The sequence below is a fragment of the Apaloderma vittatum genome, unplaced genomic scaffold (assembly GCF_000703405.1).
Source record: "Apaloderma vittatum isolate BGI_N311 unplaced genomic scaffold, ASM70340v1 scaffold15840, whole genome shotgun sequence".
Lineage (NCBI taxonomy): Eukaryota > Metazoa > Chordata > Aves > Trogoniformes > Trogonidae > Apaloderma > Apaloderma vittatum.
In genome coordinates this window covers 3,396-28,788 of record NW_009696347.1, presented here as the reverse complement: position 1 = coordinate 28,788, position 25,393 = coordinate 3,396, and the positions used below count along the sequence as shown (strand labels likewise).

General features: G+C 41.4%; 1 protein-coding gene across 1 annotated transcript in view; it reads left to right on the top strand.

The window, feature by feature from the left end:
• The window catches only part of SLC2A12 (solute carrier family 2 (facilitated glucose transporter), member 12), a 27,899-nt gene that overhangs the window by 575 nt on the left and 1,931 nt on the right, over positions 1–25,393 (top strand). Inside the window, exons 2-3 of the mRNA XM_009874582.1 lie at positions 7,203–8,525; positions 24,871–24,993. Of these exons, the coding sequence (XP_009872884.1) occupies positions 7,203–8,525; positions 24,871–24,993 (1,446 nt within the window). The remainder of the gene's footprint in view (positions 1–7,202; positions 8,526–24,870; positions 24,994–25,393) is intronic.

The following is a 25,393-nucleotide window of genomic DNA, read 5'->3' as shown; positions in this document are numbered from 1 at the left end:
GGACACACACGGGGACTCCCTCCTGTCTTTTCTCACCTAGCACTTCAGGAAGAAAGAGAGTTTGTGTGCTGACACCCTGAAAAATGAACTGTGGATTTTCTTTTGCCAAGGATTTTTAAGTGCTGAAGCTGAATTTCCTAGCTCTTCGCCTTTGTTGTCCTACCCAGCCAGTTTTTCTAAGTTACAGCATGGTTTTGCGTCTTGAGTCTCTTTCAGTGATGATAAGATCAAGAGGAAAATGACCCACAATCATGACACCTCTCACCCACAAGACAGCTGTACCCAAACAGGAAAGCATGGCTGTAAGCCAGAAATAACTGTGTCTCAAGCAGGTTTTGTTCACTTAGAAGTGAATGAGCTAACCCATGGAATGTTCAGATACCACAGGCACAAATGCTTTGCTGGAGTGTAATAGTGATCAATCCAGCAACGTCTACTGATACCTGCAAAGAGAGGTTAACCAAGAACAGAAAGCCAGTCGGTTGCAGACATATTTAACACTACCTCAGCGTAAGCGAGGGCAATACAGATGGTTATAGGATATTGTTATCGAAGGGAAGCACAGCAGTTACAATAAACAGACAGCAAAGTTACTGCATCAAAAGGGCTATGGTTATAAGAGTACATGCAAATTACACACTTGACCTTACTCTCAGATATTAAAGCAGCAACCTGAGGAATTTGTAACTACCTAGCTAGGAACTAAAAGAACTTACTGATTCTTACTGAAAAATAACAAACCCAAATCCCGTTTAATGCAATGAAGGACCAGGCTACCTGTTGACAGAATGAGAATACATGGCAGAGCACTAAGAGAGATGGAAAGATTGCCAGGGTGAGTCTGTCCAGGATCTGTGTTCCCTGTTTTTCCATCAGTGCCAGGGAGCTTTTGTTTATGAAATTCAAATATTACTCACACAACACATTCATCAGGCTTATGCTGTACAAAGTATACAATGCTTCCCACCACTGCAGGAATTTAGATGTGTGAAAATGTGTGATACATTAGTTTTCTTCTGCCCTTTTTTACAGACCAATTTACAAATTTTTTTTGTTTTGTCTTTCACACTTGGGCAGGAGGAATCGCTTTTGTCAAATGGTCATGATCCCATATGTCCCTGATACTATTTTTGGGTAAATTTAATATTTTCTGAGATTTTCCAGCTTTGCTTGCAACATAACTTTGTCCCAAAGATATCATTTATTTCATCACATAATGTCTTGTTTCGGCAACTGTTTTAGATCCCATGCTGAGCTTCTAGAGGGACAGTTAGATCAGTTGGATCCTAGCTAATAGGAGAAATGCACCTATCAAACAGCTACTGGATCTAAAGAAACCTCAGGCATTAGAGCAGATAGATGGAGTGACATATATCTCTTCACACCAGACAACTGGATGAGACAAAGAAAGTGACTGTGACGGTGCAGCAAAGGTCATGATGGCATGAAAATGGGATAACCACCTTTAACAGGAAGCAAAACCATGATCTAATTATGCAGCAATTCCCAACACATGCCATTAAATATTTATTCTATAAAATGTGATCCACACGCTATACACTTTAGCAAAATGCTCCTCTAAAGACAATTTAGGGAATTTTCAACACTATTTCCCTGTAAAGGAAACCTTTTTGCATGTCAGATGGAGAAGAAATATGCTGCTAAAGATAACTTAAAATTTTCAATTACAGATGCTGTAGTTCTAAGATTTATCATGGATAAAAGTAGATCCCTTGGTCTATTGAAAAAAGGAGATTCCAGGATGTGGATTCACATCTATGAATGACCTGTCATGATTTTCCAGCCTGTGCTTATTAGTGTTGTCAGAGCTTGATTTCACTTTCCAAATGTCTAAACAGATCAGAGAATCCTCAAGGATTTAAAGAACGTACATTTGACCTCCCAGGAAAGTACTGTCTTTCCCTCCCAAATTGAGACATTTTTCACCTCATATTAAATCAAAGTCAATAGAAGAAAGCACCACATTGGAAGAGACTGTTGAGTCCCCTAATATAAAAATAGATTTATTTGCACAAGTCATTGTAAAGAAGTAATCTCCCCCCTCACTCCATCCCACTAGTCTTCTGCACACACACCACATATTGTCTTGAGAGAAGGGAGAGAAAAACTACACCACAGAAATCTCAGTGTTGGGACTAATGTGGAGGGTGCTAATGTCAAGAAGAGATGGAAAGGGCTCCAAGGCACCTTCCCCATAGCTCTCCTCCACATGCAGTGGGGGAAGAGTGGTGCTTCCCAGTTCAGCCTGCTTGCTGATCTTCTCTGGAACAGATAATTTATACATAATGCCCATAAAACACACGCACAGACCAAATATTTTTGCCTTCAGAAGGACTGTACCTTCCAAAATATGTGCTTGAAAAGGGCACACCCTTACTACTTGGCTACATCCAGGCTCATCAGCAGTACACTGTGCTATACTACAACTGCATTTGGTCTCCTTTTCAGGAACTAAACATAAACATTTCCAGCAAACGTTCTTAAAGATAAGTTTGCTTGCCAAGTAGTGCTGCTTTTGACCTGAGTAACAGTTGTGAGAAACCATTTTGTTTACATGGGGAAACTAGAGAATAGACTTTCCAATCACTCGTCACATACCAGCCACACACTCATTAGCCGTGGTGTTTGTTGCAGGCAGAAGGAAAACTTTCTCTGGAAGTCATCATTAAAATATTTTATCCCCCTGGGCTGCACACTGCCATGTATTTTGCAGGCATCTCATAAAAATAAGAGGAATATACATTTTAAGAAGCTTTCTTATTAGAAAAAGGAATGCCTATGAACTGCCAGTAACATAATTAAGTAACACTTAAAAGGATTGTGAGTACAACTACTGCAACATGGAAATGTTAAAACAAAGTATATGCTGAAATCAGAGGGAATCTGGAGGAAGACCTTGAAGGAAAACCAAGCAGAGGTGTCACAGTTTGACTCAGCAGGCAGTTTTGAGCAGGTAATTCTTAGGTACACCAGTTACAACATAACCTCATAGCAATATAAAGATGTTTTTCAGCAGAACAGTAGCTATGACGGACAAGAGACACCAAGTTAACTGCTACCTTTGCTGCTGCTAGTGCAGAAAGACAATGTGTCTCCCTCTACATCACATCAGAATCTGCCTTTCTCCCAGGGGTCTATTTTAGTTACAGCCCTCCACTATTTCTATGCAACTGGAAGCATTTGACACTAAACACATGAACGAGGATACCAGTTGTCCCAGTAAAAGCAAACCAAAGAAATATTAAGACATTGGTCAAGCCGCTATACTTGGAGAAGCAAGAAATATATGGGCCTGAGGGCTTTGTTAGCAACTTCCCAGGTGTCCAAGCTCCACGCCCAGCTTGTATGACCTCTCAGATCAAAAATAAATAATCATCTTGGTTGCTCTGATCTGAGGACCACAGGCTGGGGAGAGCACACTCTGGAATGCAAAGAACAGTGCTGATGGTGGACTCTGTCAAGATGTTTGACTTGGCACTGTCATTCTGAATCAGAAACTTGAGCCATACAAAACCGACAATCACTTATTTAGAGAATTAAAAGCTGTGTAGGACACTGACCTCATAGTGTCAATAGAAGACACAGCCCACATTGTTGTGTTTCTGCTGGAGAGCCTTAAACTCAGTTTTTTTCCTGCTGTTACTCTAGCATTTTTTCCTCAATTGCCTGGAAAAGAAGATAGTAACAGAGTATTTGTGGGTGATAAAGGTGACAGGCAATTAATATGGGATATGTCACTGACTGAATGCAATTTGCATGCCTTGGTCTGCTGATTGCAAATGAATGTGCTGTCTGGGGTTCCTCTCTGCTAACTTTAGACATCTGCATCTGAGCAAGCCACACAGATTCCTTTTTTAGGCAATCGAGAGAAACAGGCATCTGACCTGCTTCAGATATCTAGAAGTGCCTATTTTTCACAAGTGATCACAGCAGAAATCTAGAGATGCTGTAGATCTTTCACAGTTAGGTATGTTGAACCCATCCTATGTGCTTTAGTCAGACAAACGTAAAGTGATTTGCATTCCTATCTAAGATGCAAGAAGGTAGGCCATATTTAAAGGAAAGGCAGTGGATTGGAAAGAAAACAATCAGAAAAGAAGGTGGTTTTCCTGGGAGATAACTAACAGAAGTCAATCCTAAGATGAATAGAGGGTAAAAAGTCCACCTGGAACTGGACAATTACATCCAGTTTGCATTTGGCGCTGTGCAACCACTGCAGGGGCACTGGGTCTGGCTTACAATTTACTGAAGAAGTTGATAATCTGAACAGAGTTCAGAGAACAGAACTTTGAATACTTAAGGGACTGGTAAACTTGTAAAGCCTCACAGGCTAAGTAGCTTATCAAGGAGAGGTCTGTGGGATGACTCGATGACAGACTATAATTTTGTACTTAGTGAATACAGCTAAGTGCAGGCAAATGGAGAATTGGATCTGACGTCTGGAAGCTGAAGCTGCAGAAGTTAAGTCTAGAAACAAATTAGAGATAATCTGCAGCGAAAGCAATTAACCATTGGGACAACTTATGACTTAGAGCCATTGGCTTTCAACCACTAGCAATTTTTAAATCAAAGCTGAATAATTCAAATGGCCTAGTTCAAGTAAAATGTCATTTAAATGTGTCTGAAGGATTATGTTGTGGTGTTCATGAGTGTCAGTCTGGATGACCACAGTGGTCTCTTTTGGCTTCAAAACATATAAATTAAACCAAAAAATTAGGTTAAATCTTTGTGACTTGGTGACCTAAAATGCAGAAATATCCAAGAAGGCCCAAGTCTCAGCACTGAGCAGCAATTTGGGCAAAGCACTGTGATCACGTTAACAGTGTAGTTTCTAATACCCAAGCTCATTCATTCAGCAAAACACTGTGTTGTTACCAGCCCTAATTTCCAGCCAGGATTCTTTGGAAGGATATATTTTCTGGATCTAGCAATATACAGAGAGTAAGTAAGTCAAAAGTATAAAAGGGAGATAAAAAATAGGTTTTGCAATAATAAACCATATATTGCATGCATACAATTGAGGATGGAGAACATGTAGCAAGAAGTAGATTCACTGGAGTCAGTAGTTACTTCCACTGAAGTGCTATTTGTTCGGTGTGTGAAGGAAGTACAGCAGGGCCTTGACCTAACCCACATACTAGTCTCTCTTCAAAATAAGTGCAATGAACTCAGATACTGCAGAAAGAAAAAGAGCTAGACATAATACAGACACGAACAACATATAAAAAAAATAAATTTTGCAAATTTGCTTCTGACATTTTCTCTGAGATGTCCCACATCCATCACAATAAATCTACCATCCACCCCCACCTTCTGAAAGACTTCTCGCAATACTCCCATTTCCTCCGCGCCTCTACAACCCATCATAACAAAACTATGTGTCTTTTGCATCGTCTCTTGTCTACCTCTGGTTTGCCAGCTGCCTGGGCCCAGAGGCAGAGTGGGCTGAGGTGCTGGGTGCACCCAATAGCTCGGGGCTGCTGACGCTTGGCTTCTGCTTGACTTAACGGGATTGAACACAGAGCCAGGTAGGAAAGCTAATAGCAGATACTTATCTTAATAGACTTAATGGGCTTACACACCTCCCCTGACCCAGGATGCGCAGCTTAGACTCACACTGTTATATTTTCCTGCCTTCCAAAACAACTGGGCCTTCTGTGGAGCAAATGTGGGACATGATGGTGGGCTCATGGCATGAGCTAAGTGGCATCTGGGAATTGCTGGGAAAGCATGAGGTAGCTTGGGGCAAAACCATGCCAGGGACCATGCCAGGAATGTAGCAGGGTATGTGGCAATGTGTCAGGGTCTGGGCCTGGGCTCTGGCACTGTTTATTTTAGTAGTGGAGACGTACTGCTAGGGCTGCCCTCCTCCTTTCACTACACAATTTTTGCTTTAGAAATGTAATACCCTCTGTCAAATGGGACTGATCCTTGACAATGTGCTCAAAAGTTACTGGCAAGAAATTCTGGGCAGCCAGAGTGATCAAAGAGCCTTAATGCCTTAGAAAAATAAACTAAAAATAAACAAAGTCCATATATCATTTCTACCACATACTACTTTCCAGCCAAGCTGAAAAGTACTTGTTCCAGGAGAATTAACTGAAATACGGGCTCTGCTACACTGCAAAAGCTACCTCTCCTCAGACACATCCTATCTCTCCAACTAACCAGAAAATCACAAGTCAATTTACTCTTTTCCTAGTTGTGTGGCAGCCAACATCAAGATGACAGGAAAATCATGCTGGGAGAAAGAACAAGACCAACAATAACAAACTGATATATTCCTCAAAGTTTAGGGTGCAAAAGGCTTCACAGTTAGTAGAATACGATCAGTCAAATCTATCTTGTAACAATAAACAATGAATTGCAGTTGTATAAAATAGGTTTGGTTTAAAGTGGACATTCAAAGGCATATAATCTCCATTAGGTTTATCTTTTCACCATCTATTTTCTATTCCTGACACTGTGGTTGTCATAAACCATGCAAAATATTTGATCCTAATATTCGAAAGGATCTGAGATTAGTGATGAGCAAAGCCCAGAAAGTTCATGAATTTGTACCTCAGAGATTGGCTTCCCTAGAATACTCCAGCTATCTGGATCAGCCTGGTACTCAGTAGATAAGTTTGTTTGGAAAAATAAAAGCACAGGTACCAGCATCCTTCGTGGCATCCTTAGGTGAATAATGGAATTAGTAAGTGTCAAGGGAAAATTTAATACTTATTCAAGTCAAAGTTGAAGAAATTTGGCTGGGAAATTGCTACTTTCTTTGCCCATGATACAGTAGTTGGGTAGACAAGACTTCTTCAGTTCAGTACAGGAACAACACCAAGAACATCTCAAGGCAAAACTTGCTTTCTGATACTGCCAGTGTTGCCTTTTGCAATGATATTCTGAGGCAGAAAGTTTAATTATTTAGGGCCTGATCAAAACTTGATTGACTTCTGATCAGGAAGATAAGGAACCCAAAAGCATTCAAATTGAGAGTTTTGTATGATTTTTAAAATGTTTTATTTTTTCTTTTCATAAATAGCCTTTTATGTCACCACTGCTGCTGCATTTGCATGCACCTAACTTCTTTGCCTAAAAGTTACAAAAAGATTTTTTGGACTGGTATTATTAGTTGTCAGAATGTTGCAGAACTCACACTTTGACTATTCGTGCGTTTTGTCTTGTTTCAGGCTGTGGAATATTTACTTTTCTAACTTCTGCCGTCGCTGCTGTAAGTGGACTTCTGATGGGTTATGAGCTGGGCCTTATCTCTGGAGCTCTTCTACAGATGAGAAGCATATTAGCATTGTCTTGCAAAGAGCAAGAAATTGTTGTAAGTTCCCTTCTTTTTGGAGCCTTGTTTGCATCTCTTATTGGTGGATTCCTGATAGACCGATTTGGAAGGAGACTTGCTATTATTATTGCATCTTCTTTACTTGTGTTGGGAAGTCTGATTTTACTGCCCTATGAATCATATGGGATACTTATTGTGGGTCGGATTGCCATAGGTATTTCCATATCATTATCATCAATCGCAACGTGTGTGTACATTGCTGAGATCGCCCCACAGCACAGAAGAGGCCTCCTCGTATCATTAAATGAACTCATGATTGTGATTGGCATTCTCTTTGCCTATATTTCAAATTATGCATTTGCCAGCGTATCTCATGGTTGGAAGTACATGTTTGGCTTTGTCATTCCATTAGGTGCTTTGCAGGCTGTCACCATGTACTTTCTTCCTCCAAGTCCTCGGTTTCTTGTCATGAAAAATAATGATGAAGCTGCAAGGAAAGTACTGGAGAGGCTACGGGAAACATCAGATGCTACTAAGGAACTTACTGTGATCAAGACTTCCCTGAAAGATGAACATCAGTATAGTTTCTTAGACCTGTTTCGTTCAAAAAACAACATGAGGGCCCGAATGTTGGTAGGACTCACTCTGGTCTTTTTTGTCCAAACAACTGGGCAACCCAACATTTTATTTTATGCATCGACTGTCTTGAAGTCAGTTGGGTTCCAGAGCAATGAAGCTGCCAGCTTGGCTTCTACTGGAGTTGGAGTGGTTAAAGTGGTCAGCACAATCCCAGCCACAATTTTTGTGGATCAAGTTGGAAGTAAAACTTTTCTATGTATTGGCTCTTCTGTTATGGCAGTATCCTTGGTTACTATGGGCTTAGTGAACCGTAACATACATGTGAATTTCACAATTGTCTGCAAAAGCCAATCTCCAGAGGATTTATTTCTCCAGAGACCAGGGAACCTCACTGGTGTCACCAACGGAAGTCTCAAAGACCTCTTTGCTGGCACAGCTTCACCAGAGAGACTGTCATTTGATGTGCAGAGAAGCCCAGATGTTGCCAGGACAGGAGAACTGAACAGGACTGCCATGGCAGGAGGCAAAGGCATAGCAGGGTCTCACATGGAAAGTGGGGAGGTTCCTGTTGTCCTGAAGTGGCTCTCGCTGGCCAGCCTGCTTGTTTATGTTGCTGCATTTTCCATAGGGCTTGGACCAAGTAAGTGTTTCATCTTTCTAACTCTTTGTAATGATTTACTTATAACTGGATGACACACCCAGCTTGCCATCAGGCAGTTCCCAAGTTGGGCAAAGCAGTGTTTTCTGCTAATGCGTGTTGGTACCGTCACAGACTGTCCTGGTGGAGTGGGGCATACTTTTTAGGAAAAGGTCCTGCCCACTGAGGTCAATGGCCTAATCTCCCTTCACTTTGGTGTAATTAAACACTCCTCTGCTGTGAAGTTCTGAACTGCTGTGAGCTCTGTACAGCAAAATTATGGGATGCCTTAACTATCTTTCCTCTTTCTGATCTATTGTGTCCTTACATTGGGAAGGTTAAGATGTAGGCATTTGCTGCTGCTAACTCACAAACCCAAGATAACGATAAGTTCCAGACCTCTGTACGGTATGACACCTTCAAACCCATGAAATGCCAGCATACCTAAATCTCGCTGAGGCTCTGGCTCCCCGATTAGATAACAGTCTATTGATATCGAAAAGACATTCAATGTATTGTAGTTCATGAACAAACTAGTTATCATCGCCACTACGTGTGCTGAACAGCACAAGTGGAAGAACACAAAAGTACATCACTGCACAACCAAAGTACTGCTATTGCACTTGTATGGTTCCCACTCTCTCTGGAGGAGAATGTCTGCCATTCTTGGGAACTAGTAACTAAATTTCTCTATTTTGTTTTTTGTTTCAATAGCACTTGTATATTACTGTATTTTGAAGTGATTGATTTCTTAAGCCACATTGCAAAACCTGCATGTACAGAGTCAATTATTTATTAACTGACTTTATGTGCTTTTGTGCCCTGACTTAAACTTGCCTTGCAAACACACTGTACTCCTGCTTCACTATTATGATAAAAAGCTTGCCACAAGAATACAACCCAACAATTGCATTAACAGCAACTCCCCTGAAATATTTGTTTATTTTAAACATTACTCACTGGGGGAGCAGTGTGAGATAAGCATTCATTGCCAGGGCAGCGAGCTTGACTGTGTTATTGCAGCATTATTCCTTCCCTTGCACACTGTCTGGGGGCTGGATTCTGCTTTGGATGACAAAGGTTCAAAGCCATGGATGTAGCCCTGAAAAGAAAATGTTACTTGAGCTTTTACTTGCGTGTTTCAAACACACACTCAATGACCCACAAGGCAGGATTGCGTATTAAGGCTCAGCCTCCTGTTGAAAGCTGCTTTCCTGTTGACCGGGCTGTGAGTGGGTTCCTGGTCATTTGAGTTGGCCTAATGTGAAATTAACGATAACGATGCCTGTTTCCTTGAGGGCCACAGAAACTGAGGTGTGACTGCCAGGCTATTATGAGAAGTCTTTGAGGCCCATGCTTGTTTTCAGACCTCTTTCTTGACCAAGAGCACAAATGTTCTCAATGGAAAAGAACAGGCACTGTCTCAGCTCCAGCACGTTGAAATTATGTAAAGTCACAGTGAGGCAATTTAAACTGACACATGCATTTCTATAGCAAGGGAAGGCCAGGTCTAGGAGAGACACAAATCACAGGTACTTTCAAGACATTTCCATGCCTTTAAATGTACACTATTCAGTTAAAATTGGCATTATATAGAAAATGCAAGAGTCAGAGAATCAAGGGATTGTTGGAATCTGAAAAGGATCTGTTGTGGTTGAATTGCCTGGGTTGGGATGCGAGGTTATGATTTGTGTCTCATATGCAGCCTTCAATATATTCTTGAATGTATTTTAAAAGCCTAGCTTTTCATTCCTCAGCATGCCCCTCTTAGTGTAAAGAAAGAAAAAATTAAAATGAGCCCCTCTGCTTATATAAAGTAAACAGTTTTAACATGTTTGTGTTATTTATCTCTAAATCTGCTCTGTGGTCTGGACCAGACCTTCTGTCTTCTCTTAAACAGGACGGAGGCATCAAGGCTGCTCTTGCTGGCTGCTGTGGCTGGGTGGTGCCTGGGCACCTGGGCACAGCAGCACTGTAATTCCCTTGCATCACTATTTTTGAATGCAAAAATCTCATATTCTGCACAATGTCTTCCCGATCTGCTGGCTAGGGTGAAAATGTTGCTGGAGACATGTCTGTTTGTAACCCACAGACCAAACCAGCTTCTTTTGGATAAAGAGGATCTTGCTTTTTTCCCTCCATCCCACAAGGCCATTTCTGCAACAAATTCACTCACGTCATTTTGAGTCCTTATGCCATTATGTCCTGTGGTAATAAAGTAGAATCTATGTAAGGCCACTGGGAAAATGGTACACCCTTCATAGGGCAAATCACGCAGCTGAGCTCTATTATCTCTTTTTTTCCTTCTTTTTTTTAGTATTCTGTTCAAAGAGTAACTTACAGTCCAGATTTGCACAGTAGACATTTGTAAATGTTGTATTTTTTCATGATTCTCTTTTGTCTCCAAATTACATGAAGTAGATGGATTTTTAAATGAACTAAATATATTTATTGCCATTTATCAAAGCACCCAGGCAGCACAGCAATGAGCACTCAGAAATAGACAGTGGGAGATAAAAGCCATTTTTGCATTATAAAAGAATTCAAAGGCTAGTAAGCATCTGCTTCATCACTTTTTTGATTCTGGGGTGCTCTGTATTTATATAATCAACCCTTAGGCAAGATAAAAGGGGTATTTCTGCTGCTCCGTTTCAGATTAATTATGTTTGATGAACTGTGATTCAACTGCTTGTTCACACTCAATTTCACACTATTATGAGGAGGTTTTGTAGGTGCAACAAATCAGTGTTGCATCACGTCACAGAATAGCACATGCTGTCTCTCCAGGGGTGTTTGCAGAGGCGTTTCAAGGTGGTTATTAGCTAAAGGGACTGACTTGACACAAGCTTTGTCTTGAGTTACCTTTGTCTGCATACCAGAAAGGTGAAACGAGGATCAGCTGTTCTCACCAGGGAAAGATGCCTGCAGAGCCCAAAAGAGTCCTCTCTCTGGCTGCCATGTGAAGTGTGAAGAGTGCAAGAGGGGCCCTTCAGTGTTTTCAGTGCATGTTTGCAAGGAGAGGCATTCAAACCTGCTGTATGCAGAGGGGAAACAGGAGAAATTAGAGCCTCCCAGAAATGCTGCTACCCCTTGCGCAGGGAGCAGTGAGAGCGGGCTAGTGAGATGAGTGTAGCGTTGAGGTAGATCACCAATTCACCACCCAAGCTAAAAGCTCAGTGTGACCCTGGAAATTTAACACAAAGGACACACAGAGGAATTTTAGTCAGAGCCGGGACCACGCATGACCACTTACTAAATGACACAGAGCTAACTGAAAGGGTTGCAAAGTGTCTCATTTGCCAGATGCTCTGTTCAAATCATTTGAGGGGAAAAAAAAAAAGGTCCATCTTTTTAACAGAGGTATCATTTCCTTCACTCATTGCTGTTGTGTCGTACAACTTGTTGAGATGCAGAAAACAAACTCCTAGAGTGTTTGAATTATTTTCCAAAGTGAGGCTGTAAATGTTGGACTCTCGGGGTTGAGTGAAGCATGTGCAAGAGAGTTCTCTTGGTTAACAGCTTTCTTTCTGAAACAGAGTGGGTTCCCAGAGTCCTGCTGCTTGCTTCACAGATCTGATTAAAAACATTCAACTTCAGTTGTCAGATGACATCCGTTACCAAAGATCTGCTTCTCTTGGTCATCTCCTTTTGCACCATTTAGGATGGAAGACTAAACAGAGGCAACTTCCCTCCATATTTTCCTATATATCCCCTTAGTGAGGAGGTCTCAGTGGGTGAGATCAACAATAAGCAGCCAAAAGATACAGTAGTACCATATGCATTAACAGAGGGATGTGATGTTGCGTGGAGGTAATCTTCTTTATCAAACAAAAATCAGAGGGGCTCCAACAAGTCCTCAGCTGAGGAGCAAGTAATGCAAACTCAGTCTGAACCCAACAGAGCCAATTTCTTTACCCAGTCTGAGTTTGTTCTAACAAATAGAAAGCAAGTGAGAAAGAAAGGACTTGGGCAGGACCCCTTTACACATGTTGTGGGAATGCAGTTCAAGGGCATCCATACATATCACATGAATTTTTTGCTGTGCAGTAGACATAACTTATTGAAAGGGTGATGTGCATTTGGACTGCATGTGTGGCGTTGGTGTCTTGCACAAAAGAGCTCTTCCTCCTCTGTCAGTCCTTTAAACATGTTTCTGTATAACTGCAAAGGTGTTTAGGCAGTTGGCCAATGAACTTCAGGATAATCTGCCAGTGCAAATCACATCAGTTCCACTGACGTCATGGCAGTTCATACTGGGCATCTACATGCAAATCAGCAAAAGCACCTGTAAGTGGGACTTCCCTTCTGAGACAAATGGCTTCGCTTCTGAGTTAGACCAGATGATCTATGTTGGGCTAGATGATCTTTTGAGGTCACTTCCAAGCCCTAACATTCTGTGATTCTGTGACTGTTATCTTACCTGTTGTTAAAGACTTTTTTCTCTCTGCTTTCCATTGAGCTTTAATCTACAGGCTGGGGCGCCAGGTTTGAGCACCCATAGGGTCCTAGCACAGGGAAGGGTGGCAGGCCACCAAGCCACCCGTAGGTTGTGAGTTTCACACTGATGAAGTTCCACCTATATGAGGGACCTGGGATTGCAGCTTTGTGCCCCCCAGCCTGGATGGCCCCAAGACAGGGCAGGGACAAGGCTCCCCCACTGTGATGCACTGTCTTGCTGCTGTGGGAGCTCTCTGCATGGGTTGTCAGAACAAAACTCATGCAGGGAAGGCAGTGAAGGCAAGCCCCTAGTGAGGACAAGTCTTAGGAGCAAATTTTTACTGATGAAAGACTAGTTTGGGATGATGTCCATTTCTAGTTTAAACCTGGACAGATTTGCCATATTGAGTGTATCAGAGTTAAATTTATAACAGCTTGAATGGATGCTTTAGAACTGAGCTAATTTATACCTAAAATAGAACAGATGTTTCAACATGTTTGGAAATGTAACTGATGTGAGAGCCAGATTCCTCAGATAATTCTAAAAGGGAAATATTCTCCCCACCTAAGGGGGCATTTCAGGCCCCTACTCTCTGACCTCTCCTTTGATGCAGCCCTCCTTTCCTCACTGGCTATTGAGGGAATTTAGGGTAATCAATAAACTGATTGTGTGATAATATTTGACATATAGCATATTTTTATCTTTTTGTCAGCCCTGCATTGGTCAGGTAGTTGGACTAGATAATCATTGTAGGTCCTTTCCAATTGAATTATGCTATGCTATCATATTATATTCCTATGTAAGAACCTACTTGTTTTGCCTACGTATTACTATGAGTTGCTGAAGTCATTTAAATGCAGTTTTAAACCCATGTTGGGGACAGTGGGGAAGGTGGAAGAAAATCAGGCATGAAGGATCAAGTAGGATGGAAGGAAGCTCAAAAGTTCACAAGAAAAGTGAAATCCATGGAGGTAAGGAAGGAAATAAGTCCCTCGTTCAGCCCATCACTGTCCTTCTTAGGTAATCTTATACAGCCTGTGACGGTCTTTCTTTATGCATTTTCTTGGATTAATCAAACCAAACCCCAGAGATGGAACGTTGCCCTAAAGTCCAGAGAATTACACATGAGGCAAATCTAGTCCCCTTGACTACACTCCTGTGATTCTTAGATTAACTGGCTACCTGACCATCAGAACAATTAAATGCAGAACCTTTTCTGTCTCATTCACCTCAGTCATTAAATGCATCTGTAACAGAACTCAGAACAGCTGGTTTCGCATATGATGCCGAACAGCCTAGGGACTCGACTACAGAGGTCATATCTCTTGACACCTTTATGATTCAGATTACATAGACTGCTTTTTCTCTGCCCCAAAATGCTCTTAGGCATAATCTTGGCCCCCAAACACTCTACTAGAAACTGAAAAATCTTGTGGGAAAGAGAACTGTCAGTCTGGAAATTCTGATGCTCCACGGATTTAGCTGGTTATTCCTGTGTTTTGAAATACTGCAAGCTGTATGGCCTTCCATTAGCTTGCAAAGCACTGGTAAAAGATATGGGTGTCTAGAATTCACATCAATATCTTTGACATTAGAGAAATATTTCAGGCTTTTACAAAACATGTGGTTATTGTACTAATTTATAGTGCACATGAATGTGATGTTAACAGGCGTTCATGCTCAACATTGCCTCGCATGACATTTGTTTGCAATGTTTTATTTTTGAGCTTCTACATTTTGCAGAGCAGCTGTGGCCTGGCCTTAAATTTCACAGAAATGAGTAGCATCAATTTGATGCTGTTCTGTGGTTTGCTCTGGAAAAGGAGGTAGTGATGGGGATTAAATCAAGTGGTCAAAAATAAGCAAGAGCATAAATGCTTTGTTGGATCTGAACCAGGATAATAAACCTAGGGCCAGAAAGTCCTATTTCAGTTAATTAAAAAATTATCTTGGATTCTCTATTTTACAAGATTCCTAGCACTGTTCATTCCTACTGAATCATCTTTTAATGCATGCATCCATGGGGTTTGAATATGACACTCAATATTTATCTAATTTGTAATTCTGTGGTATTCAAATGGTGTCTCGTGGCCTTTATTTCAGATTGTGTCTGTACTACTGCAGTAGAGAGACAAGGCATGCCAAAATGAAAAATGAAGCATGGCTGTGAATTGCCTGCTTCTTCCTGTTCCTTTGCTCCAGAAAAGATTTAACTGAAGCCCCTTGTTAACACATCAGCTAGCCCAGGAGCCAGTTGCCTTTTAGCAGTCTGCCTGGTAGTAGCGAAGTGCAAGCCAGTTTATGATATTTTTTTGAGTTGGATGCTGAATTACAGGATTTCAAATTACAGAAGGTGTCTTCTAAAATACCAGCCAGATAGGTTAATTTCATCGAACTTGATAGAACCTACAATTTTGGAAAGATTTTTCAAGTATGAGAAAGATCATAATAGGGAAAAAAATGCTTATGCAGTAATAATACATGGCAACGTCAGTGGGAGCATCTCCTTAATTATTTTAGGACTCTGTTTTGCAAAGAGCAGAATAGCCTTGTTCAACCCCAAGACTGAACTTAAGCTACATACTGAGGTGCACACCTGAAATATGGGACATCATTTTCACCGATATCTGTGTTCCTGTTCCTAACTTTAAAGTAAGTGAATGAGGGAGAGTCTTGGTACACCAGGTCAACAGCTTTGCCTTCTAAAAGACACAGCACTTGGCACTGTGAAAAGAGGGAGTTATAACACCATGCCCCAGCCAGTATTCCTGAGTCTCTACAATGATGGTGGTTCAAGCTGCTGTTGCTGACCACAAAGTTTGGCATACTATGCTCTGCTTAAACAGCGATTTGAGTCAATATTCTGATTTTGGTGTTCTGGATTATATAAATATCTCTCTACTGATAGTTGGATATTAATACATCTATTGACACAAAGGCACTGCTTAAGAGGAATGGCTCCTCTGCTTAAAATCAGGCATAGTTTTAAAGTTCAATCCAGGTCAGTTAGTAGCTGCTTGCCAAAATGAAGCATTTTACCTCCAGACCCACTTTTAAAAATAATTTAGAGAATGAGTATTGCTGTGATTCTAACTAGTAATTGGGCCTAACAATCCTCTTTTTTTCCACAAGGACATCATCTTCTGTAAAGTGGTGCACTGTCAAGTGAGTCTAGCATACCATCTTGTACAAGCTTTCATATGATAATTAAGGCTGCCTATCGTTAGTCAGATTTGCCCTTCTTACTTTGTAGGTCAAGTGTTGCACAGTGTTGCACTTAAGCATTCAATAAATAATAGTGGCCTTTGATAAGCATATCAAAGACAATGAAAGATTTTATGTTTTTTTCCTTGACCGTGGTCTGTGACAGAAGATCCTTGTGACACTGAAATCTGTGAAAAAGTTTATAGGGCACATGTCAGACTTCATAAAATCCAATCTCCTTTGGGAGAGAGGGCTGGGAGGAATTTCTTAGAGGCAAGCTGATCTTGGACCAGCTTTGTGCAAAAACTGGAACTGTCAGTAGGTCTTCAAGTGCAAAGACAATATTTTATTTCACTTGTAAAGATCATCACACTAAAACATGTATTATAAAATATGAGAAAATAATTACGCCAGAAAGGTAAAAATGTGCAATCATGTGACTTATTGGCGCTGCTGAGGAAGGCATAGACTGGCAATCAAAGTGCAGAGAGCATGGCCTGACGGTAAGTCAGTGCATGAAGTCAGGAGATTGATTCTCCCCATGGCATCTGCATTTCTGTGTCACACTGAGTTCTGGGAGGAAAGCCAGGAAGATTTTCTCAAAGGGAAAGCAGACATGGGAGGCCACATAGCTTCTGTTGCCTTTGAAAATCAACCCTAAGCGCTGAAAACTGTTACGAAAGAAGGAGAACTGAAAGACACTGTGGGGCAGGCAGGCCCAGAGCCTTCACACCTTCCTCCTGGCTGCCTCGCTCCAGCAGCAACCAAAGCAAAGTATGAGCTGCAGCAGGCAGTGAGTGACTTAAAAATATTGATCAGTGCAGGCCTCTCACTAAACAAGTCACTGTTGTAAATGGTTCCTTGTCCTTTCCACCTGGAGTTTTGTAAAGCATACACACAAATCTCTATTTTGCAAGAGCAAAGGCTTAAATTGCCCCCAACCACTGTGTCCCAACAGCTCTTTTCTGTTGCACACCTCTCAGGAACCAACAATAGTCCTTGGATACTGGAAAAACAGGTTCATTTACTCCACTCAGCTGGGTAACTTCTCCTTTCCATACTTGTTAGATGTGAAATATGGGATAATCTGAACTAATTCATGCACAACTTCCTCCTAAATTAGAGCCTCTGGCTTCTGCAGCCATTCCTCTGCAAATGCCTCAGAGGATTATCCTGGATTCAATATTCTGAACAAATAAACACCTACAAACAGGAACACACATTTCAGGTTTTAATTAAGAGGACTTTTTTTGGATGGCAGTATATGATTTATTTTAATAAGCACATTCTCCCTCCAAAGCTTGTTTTATGTTTTTTTTTTATCTCTGTCTTTGTTCCTTTCTGCCTTCCCTGCAAGTTTTTCTGTCTTGATGGGACAATTTGAGTGTTGACACAACAAAGTATGAGAGAAAGACAGTGGCTGTGAAATGCAGTTGCAAAGAGAATTGTCATCTCATACATTGGTTCAAATCAACTTCTATTATGGGACCTGAAAAGAGGTACAGACATTTACATACCTGCCTATAGTAAAGCTATGGTGCACCATAGAATCATAGAATCATCATAGAATCTTAGAATCATAGAATGTATTGTGTTGGAAGGGACCTTTAAAGGCCATCTAGTCCAACTCCCCTGCAGTAAACAGACAGCTTAATATATCTTACTGATACATTTGCTGCTGAGTACTGTTATTGGGCAAGATGGGCTACAAATCACATTAGTTAAGACAATTCTGCCATTGCTTATACATGTATCACTTCTTTCCCAGTAATCTTTCAGATGGGAATCACTGTCTATAAGAAAGTTCTTGTCTGTGACTATTCTTTCAAGCTGAAAATGAACAGCAATTGAATATCACTGAAAATAGATGTAAGAATATATTGAACAACTTGCATTAAGTAAAAAAAAATAGTAAAAAAAAGTATTAAAATGCAGGCTCACAGTAGTAAGAAGGTTAGAGGCGGAAGGATGGCTGCAGAAAATCAGAGGTGAAGTACATCTCACTGCTCTCCTTCTCAAGTCGCCCAGAACACAGGGGAAGGAGCTAATGTGTTGGTCTCACAGTCTTTTCCCTCAAAACCCTCCTGCTGCTCTAACGTAAATGGGAGGAGGCAAGTGAGGGGTAATTTCCATGATCCACTGCAAGGTTCCTTAAAAGAGCACATGTGAGTGTTGAGCCTGTCTATTAGGTAGTGATGCAAATAGTACAAACACTGGACAACAATTATGTACTTTGATGCATCCTCAGAAATAAAAGTTTAAATCCCACTTGCCCTAACATATGTTACTTCAGAGACTTAGCCTAAAGGATTAACAATTAGAAACAGAAAAATAGTATACCAGAAGAAAAGAAAAGGAATTTAAGATTTGCCACACCACATCAGCTCCTTTTGTATCATCACTGATATCGGGTATCTTGCAACCAGTAGTCGCAAATCTGCTTGGAGAGAAATTCCTTGGAAGCCACAGAATGAGGTACATGCTGCCTTTGCCTGCAGAGCTCAGGATTCAGCCAGAGGGATAAGATTAGCTGAGGCTTCTTCTGACTCCCCTATCTCAGCAATAGAGAAATTTCAATTTCACTACTTTTAATGTGTGCACACAGGACAGGGTTGGACTTGACCCTTGGCAGGTTGGTGCTCTGTTGGCAGCTTATACGCTCTCCAAAAGCTCCAATATAGCTGCTCATTTTCTCCATACATGCCAGTTATTAATTTTGAGCAGTCACTTCAGTCCTGTATTGTGGGGCAGAGTCAGAGTGACAAATGGGTCTCATTAAGCAGAGTCACTGATTTTTAATGCCAGTGACAATCGTCTGCTTTAGCCTTTTGCACAAAACCATGGGCAGAGTTTCAGTCCACTTTTCATGTGTCATGTTTCATTACCTCTTTTGGAAAAGGACAGACACGCTCTCACCCTTTCTCCTTTCCAGTCTAAGCATCCCTCACTTTTGCCAGCCCTCTTAGATCTCCTTCACCAGAGCTGCTGTGAAAGACTTTTCAGGGGTAGCATTGTGTGGGTGCTGGGAGCAGTGTCGGGACAGTGCTGGTGTGCTACAGCAGCAGGTGTCCCCTCCCCAATCCCCAAATCCTGGCTCTGCCCCAGTGCTTCATGCCCCTACAGGTATACATCTCATCACCATGCACACCACAAAGGCTTGTGCCGTCCTCTGCAACAACTCCTTTGGAAAAAAAAAAAGGAAACCAGTGCTGAAGCTGGCCTTTTGTGAGTAGTAGTTGGCCATCTGGCTATTTGTTTTAATACCCAGCAGAGCCAGAAACCAGGTAAATGAAAAACCTATGGGGTTCCATAAGCCTGGAAAAAAAAAAATGTAGTCTTGACAAAGCCACTCTTGTGGCAGCTTCACAGTGGTTTGCCTGCATCCTTCCCCAACACTGATCATTTGTTACATGTTCTTAGATGTCTGCCTGCATTACTGGTGGGATAATCCTTTCCTTATCTTCCCTTCGACCTCGTGTTGCTAACAGCCCAGTCCTCCCTTTCAAAGTCTTACATACTTCTGCCTACTTCCCTCCTAAGCTGTAAGTCCACTTAATCTCTTTCCAGAGTTTATACCTCAGAAACTTAAATTCTTTCAAGTATTGCAAGGGCCGCTTTCTAAATCTCACCATAAAGAACTTGACCTCACACAATACAGGTATAGGAAAGGAAAAAATGCTAAGCAGCAAATGAATACCCAGGGAATCTAATATTTCATTAATGAGAGCTGCTGAGCAGCTTTCGGTTTGCTTCTGCCTCCTGGCAGGAATAAGGTCAAAACAAGGACATTTTTCATTTCTGTACTTCACTTGAATGTTGACTACTCTCAATCTCACAGTATTTCTCAGATATTCTCAGATTTTTCTGCTTCTCTGTTGCAAGTCTGCCAATTTTATTTTTTTAAAAATTTATTGCATAGCTGTAAAGTAAGGAAGGAAGGAAGAAACGTGAATATTTGAGACATCCCTTTGCTTATGACTCAAATATAAAGCTCATTAAGTTGGCCATTTTGGCTCAAACAAAAGGGCCACTCAATCAATCTGTTGCCCTGCCTCCAACAATAGCCACTAGCAGATGCTGGGGGAAAACACATAAGAAAAGCCCCATGCAGCAGGCACAGCGTGTCCTTCTGCCTATCTACAGTTTAGGGAACTCTCAGAAAAATGTTGGGCATTTATTTTTACTATTGTGAACAACAGTACTTGATGGATCTTTTCCTACACATACAGAGAAATAAAGTTTTAACACCCAGCATTTTATCTTTTTAACCAACAAATATTTTCCATATCTGAAGCATCTTATGAAATTGGGTTCCATAGTTAAAATACACATTGTCCGAAAAGGCACATCCTTGCACCTTACCTCACTGCTGTCCTTGGTAACTTCACTTGGATTCTCTTGGTTTGTGTCTTTAAAAATGTAACAAAAACTTCTCTGCTCATCTCCAATTCAACTCTGTTTCCATCTGCTGCACATTATCTAAGCTGAAGGGTTCTCATCTTTGCAGGGCCCATTACACACCTTTCTCCATGGCTCATCTAGTTCTGAGTTGACAAAATCTGCATGCAGTGTGACAAATACAGGGCATGCTCAGTGGCACATACCATGTTCCCTTCCTAATAATTGCCAAGCCTCTGCATCCAGGACCTCTGCCTCACCAGAGCTGCTGCTGCCTCTGAACTTCCCGCCGAGGCTCCAGCACATCAGCCTTGAGCAGTAGCGTGGGTACTGGTGGATGGTTTTCCCCCTATGTGTTATTGCATCTGTGTTAATAAGGAGTTTTATGGGTCATTTTTCCAAAGTACTCAATGTTTCAAGAGGCGTTTGCAACTCTTTATGATCGTTCCTCATTTTTATTACCCTGAGTAGTTTTGTACCTACTGTCAGTAAGTTTTGCATGTCCATTCACCTCTCTTTCCTGAGAGATCTGGAAATATACTGAGTAGATCTAATAATCTCCTTCCACTGTGAAAACTGGCCTTGCCCTTTGCTTCCTATTATAAACAGTTACTGATCTATATGAATACCTTCTCTTCTATCTCATGATATTTCACAAAAGCTCTTTGAAACTGAAAGCATGGTGGCCCATTTGTTTCCATCCCCATGTTCCTTAACTCTTTCAAGGACACATGGTTTTCCTCAGAAAAAAATAGACAACTCTTCCTCAAGACACTACACATATATTTCAACTGACATTACTTAGCTTTATCCTAGCTCCAGCCAGCAGCTCTGTACAGAAGTCTGCAGAAGTCTACCCCTTCCTGCATGCCCGTGGAAGATTTTCTTCAAGGCTGGCATGTGTCACCTCCTCCATCCCTGGCCCCTCAAGCAGACTCTCAAACTGCTTGGCTGCTTGACGATGCACATAACTTTTCAGCAATTATACTGTGTTTTCTTTGTTTGGACAAAGCGTACACCTTTATGGAAGGCGTATTTCTATTTCTAACACTCTTCTTCATTCAGTTGTTTCTCTGTGTTGAGTTACTTTTTTAAAAAAAAAATAAATTGTTAGTTTGCATGTGTATTTTAAGCTTCTGATAGGTAATTTACACATTCTCCACAATACTACTGAAACATTTACCCTGATTGTCCCTTAAATTTCTTTCTAGAAAGCAGTCTTATTCTAATTTTGTTCTTCTTTTGAAACAAAATGTATTAGGCTCTTCTAGTTCTACAAGAATATTGAATCGGAAATGTTAAAACCAAAATAACAGAGCATCTTTGTGACAGTTAGATCTTGAACTACTCCTGCTCAGCAAGGAAGCAAGATTTTACTTTTTTTTCCCTCTCATTAAGTATCAGGCAAAGTGCAAAAAGAAACTATCCTCTATGGTACCTACAATGTAGTCCCAGCCTGTTATGCAATTTATTCAGCCTTAACGGAAGCAGCTGAAATTTTCTATTATTATTCCGTTTTCTACCTCTACAGCCCCTGTGACTTTGTTCTGAGGTGAATGTCACCTGGTCAGGGGGTTGTTTGTCTATCTGTATCCTCTGCTCTACCTACATGGGCAAGGAATGTCAGGGAATCAAGTTTCTGTGATATTTAATGAAACACTTTCTGATCCAATGCAGTATTTTCTTCTGCATTTGCAGAGGGTGTTCTTTTCTCTAGATTGTACCATAAGAAAAGACCACTCAACTGTGCAATTTTTCTTAACTGCTGTCAACATCCAAAGCATTGAAGGTCAGCAAACATGAGTTATTACCTGCAGCCGCTGCATGAACAAATCCTGCAGCTGCTGAGCCCAGCACACAGACTCATGTCAAGCCATTAGCTTCATCTCATACCCACGGCTGACCTGGAGGACACCAGTGCTTTCCCCATCCATTCCATGAACACCAGCAAAAGGTTGCTGGAACAGAGACTGAAAACTCTCAAGTGTGTGCAGCATGGTTACTGGCACAGCATCTTTTTGAAATTATGTTAGCTTACACAGCAGATGAAGAAGTGGGTGGTAGGGGAGGGATATATTATTTGGACAGTCTTTTCAAGGATAGGCTGTTTTCCCCTGTAAAATGCCACTGCTTAGGCTGGCGAAGGCAGAGCACACAGCTGACCTTGCAGCGACTTTGGGAGCGTGCAGGTTAAATTTCTGCAGCACTGCATGCACGCAGTACACAAGGCAGCAGCAGTCATTAGGAATGGGAGCCTGAACCAAGTTACTGACTCCCCAAGGGAAAGCCACATCCCTGCTGTACCGACAGCAGCCGCTGCTTTTTGGCAAAGGTACAAGCAATAAAAGAAAACAATCCCAGAGAGGTGCTAAAAGAAAAGAATCGATCGTTATCGCTGTCTCACCTTGGGGAAAGGGATAAACACTGTAATAAGCGTCAGATTTCTACAACTGCTCTTTCTCCACAGGGAATAAGCCTTTCCATGCCTCGCCAGCTAAGCAGAGGTCAGGGCCATGCCAGAGGAAGTAGCTACCATTAGCAGGCACAAAGAACAGATCTGCTGTGTGGGTGAGATCTGTCTGAACTAAATAACCGGTTGAAGTAAGAACAGGTAACCACTATTTGCGGCTGATGCAGGTCCTCAAGTATTTTGTTTTCTTAAAAGGAGAACAGTATGTTTCTAACCTGCAGACAAATTGTAGTTAGCCTGAAAGGGCCAGTCTGCCCTCCTTGGAAAAACGTATGGTATCAGAGCTGCCACACGTTATCAGTTGATTTGCACTGATGTTGAGGAGGGGCAAAATACAACCATGAGATCCCCAAGTAATGCCAGGGTCTGGTTTTACGCAGGCACAGGGCTAGCTGGACTGGCAGGGAAACACACCTGCGTGAAAAGCCAGTTCTCTTCTTCGTTGCTTCTTTCCTGCCCTGAACACGCTCAGGGTATTTCTTTAGAGCAATGCTTGTCTTGTCAGCAGTGAGTGTATTAAACTTTGCTGTGAGCCGAGTCAAAAAAAAAAAAGAAAAAAAGAAGAAAAGCCTCTCTACTGCTGCTGTTAGATGTGGTGACTGTTATAACTGTGTGCCACGACTGCGCGAAAGTGTTAGGTGGTTACACAGTGTGGTCTTGATTCTCCACAACAAAATCACTCCTCTGCCAGGTCACTCCCATTCTTTTTCCTTAAAAAAAATTAAAAAATCTGGGCTAGCTTCAGAAAACGTTATGGAATTCAAATCTGTGGTACAAAGAAACATAGAGTTGCCCTAATCTGCTCTGTTGATTCAAGGCCCAGGTGGGATTTTTCTCCCATCCTGTTGGTCCTTTCTAATCTCCCTCCACAGCATGCTTTTCTTTTTTACCTTTGTCAGTACTGTCACACCGGAATCCTACAAGCACATGAAGGCATATTGCAGCATGATACATGCTCACACATACAGCAGCCTATTTTTAAAATCTAACTTTAAGACTGCACAATGCAAGTCTCCTGAGGAAACTTCCATCTGTCATTTTGCAGAAACAGCATCACAGAGGAGCAATTTATCACGGCCAGGTCCAAGGATCTGAAGACATAGTTCATCCATGTGTACCCCTCTGGTCTTGTGCTGGTCACTTGCCAACCCACAGCCTCTCCACACAGCAAACATTTGCTAATGCATCTTGCTTATGAACAAAAAAGGAGGGTGGAGGATTTTTGTTTTGTTTTGTTTTCTAATAACCAGGAATGGTACAGAAATGTGGTGGGGCTTTATTTTTTTTTTTTCTCTCTTGCTATCAAGTTGGTTACACAGCTAGCTTTTCATGTCTGTGTTTTTGCGGGCTAGCAACACCAGCATTTAGATTACCTGTGGTGTGGTGTGATATGAAGGATCCAAAAAAATCAGGCCCACTCTCTTCATTTATACCTCGGCAATCTCACTTACATGGAATAGAGAGCTGGAATAGCAAACCAGCTTTGGTGTGGCAGGTTGATTTATAACATGGCGTAAACACGCAGTGCTGCTCTGAGGCTGAAGATTGCTTTGATTTGCTGTCCCACTTCTATTAGTATTATGTCACTTGAGAGTTATTTCATCAGAACTCCCTTTCATACACAGATGTGCAGTCCGAGCTCACTTCCCCAGTTCCATGTGTGCTAGCGCTGCCTGTTGCAGGGCAGGGCAGGGATGATGCCCCAGGGTGATGCTGGCTGCTGCTTGCCCACACAAACCTAACATCCCTGAAAAATCACTGTGGCCTTACTTAAATTTATGGACTATCTACAGCAAGGAAAGCCATCCTTTCAAAGACAATTTTTTTTTTTTTTTCAGTGTCCTGGCTAGTCCTGAGTGAAATTTTCCCTGGTGGGATCAGAGGACGGGCCATGGCTTTGACATCTAGCATGAACTGGGGTATAAATCTCCTCATCTCCTTGACATTTTTGTCTGTAACTGGTAAGATTTCTCTGTGTTCTTTCAAGCTGATACTCTCCTAGGGAAAAAAAATGAATCTTTCCTATACAAACTACATTGCTAAAATTGCTGCCATCATGCCCCAGGAGCCAAATTCTGATCTCAATTCTGATCTCTATCTGTTAGTGTAACATCACCACTTCCACCACATCTTTTTAAGTTTATGCTAGTAATTACAGCCTCACAGTGCTGGCTATCAGAGCATCTTGCCCATCAACTCCTCAGCTTTTTAAAACACCATTACCTTACTAAGTCTAAAATATTTAATATTTAGGATTTAATCCTGCACCTGTAGAAGTAAATGGAAGTTCTGCTCTAGATCAGATCACATCTTTTCGGATCAAATATTTTTGAAGACAATCCTATTGAAATAATTCATTTT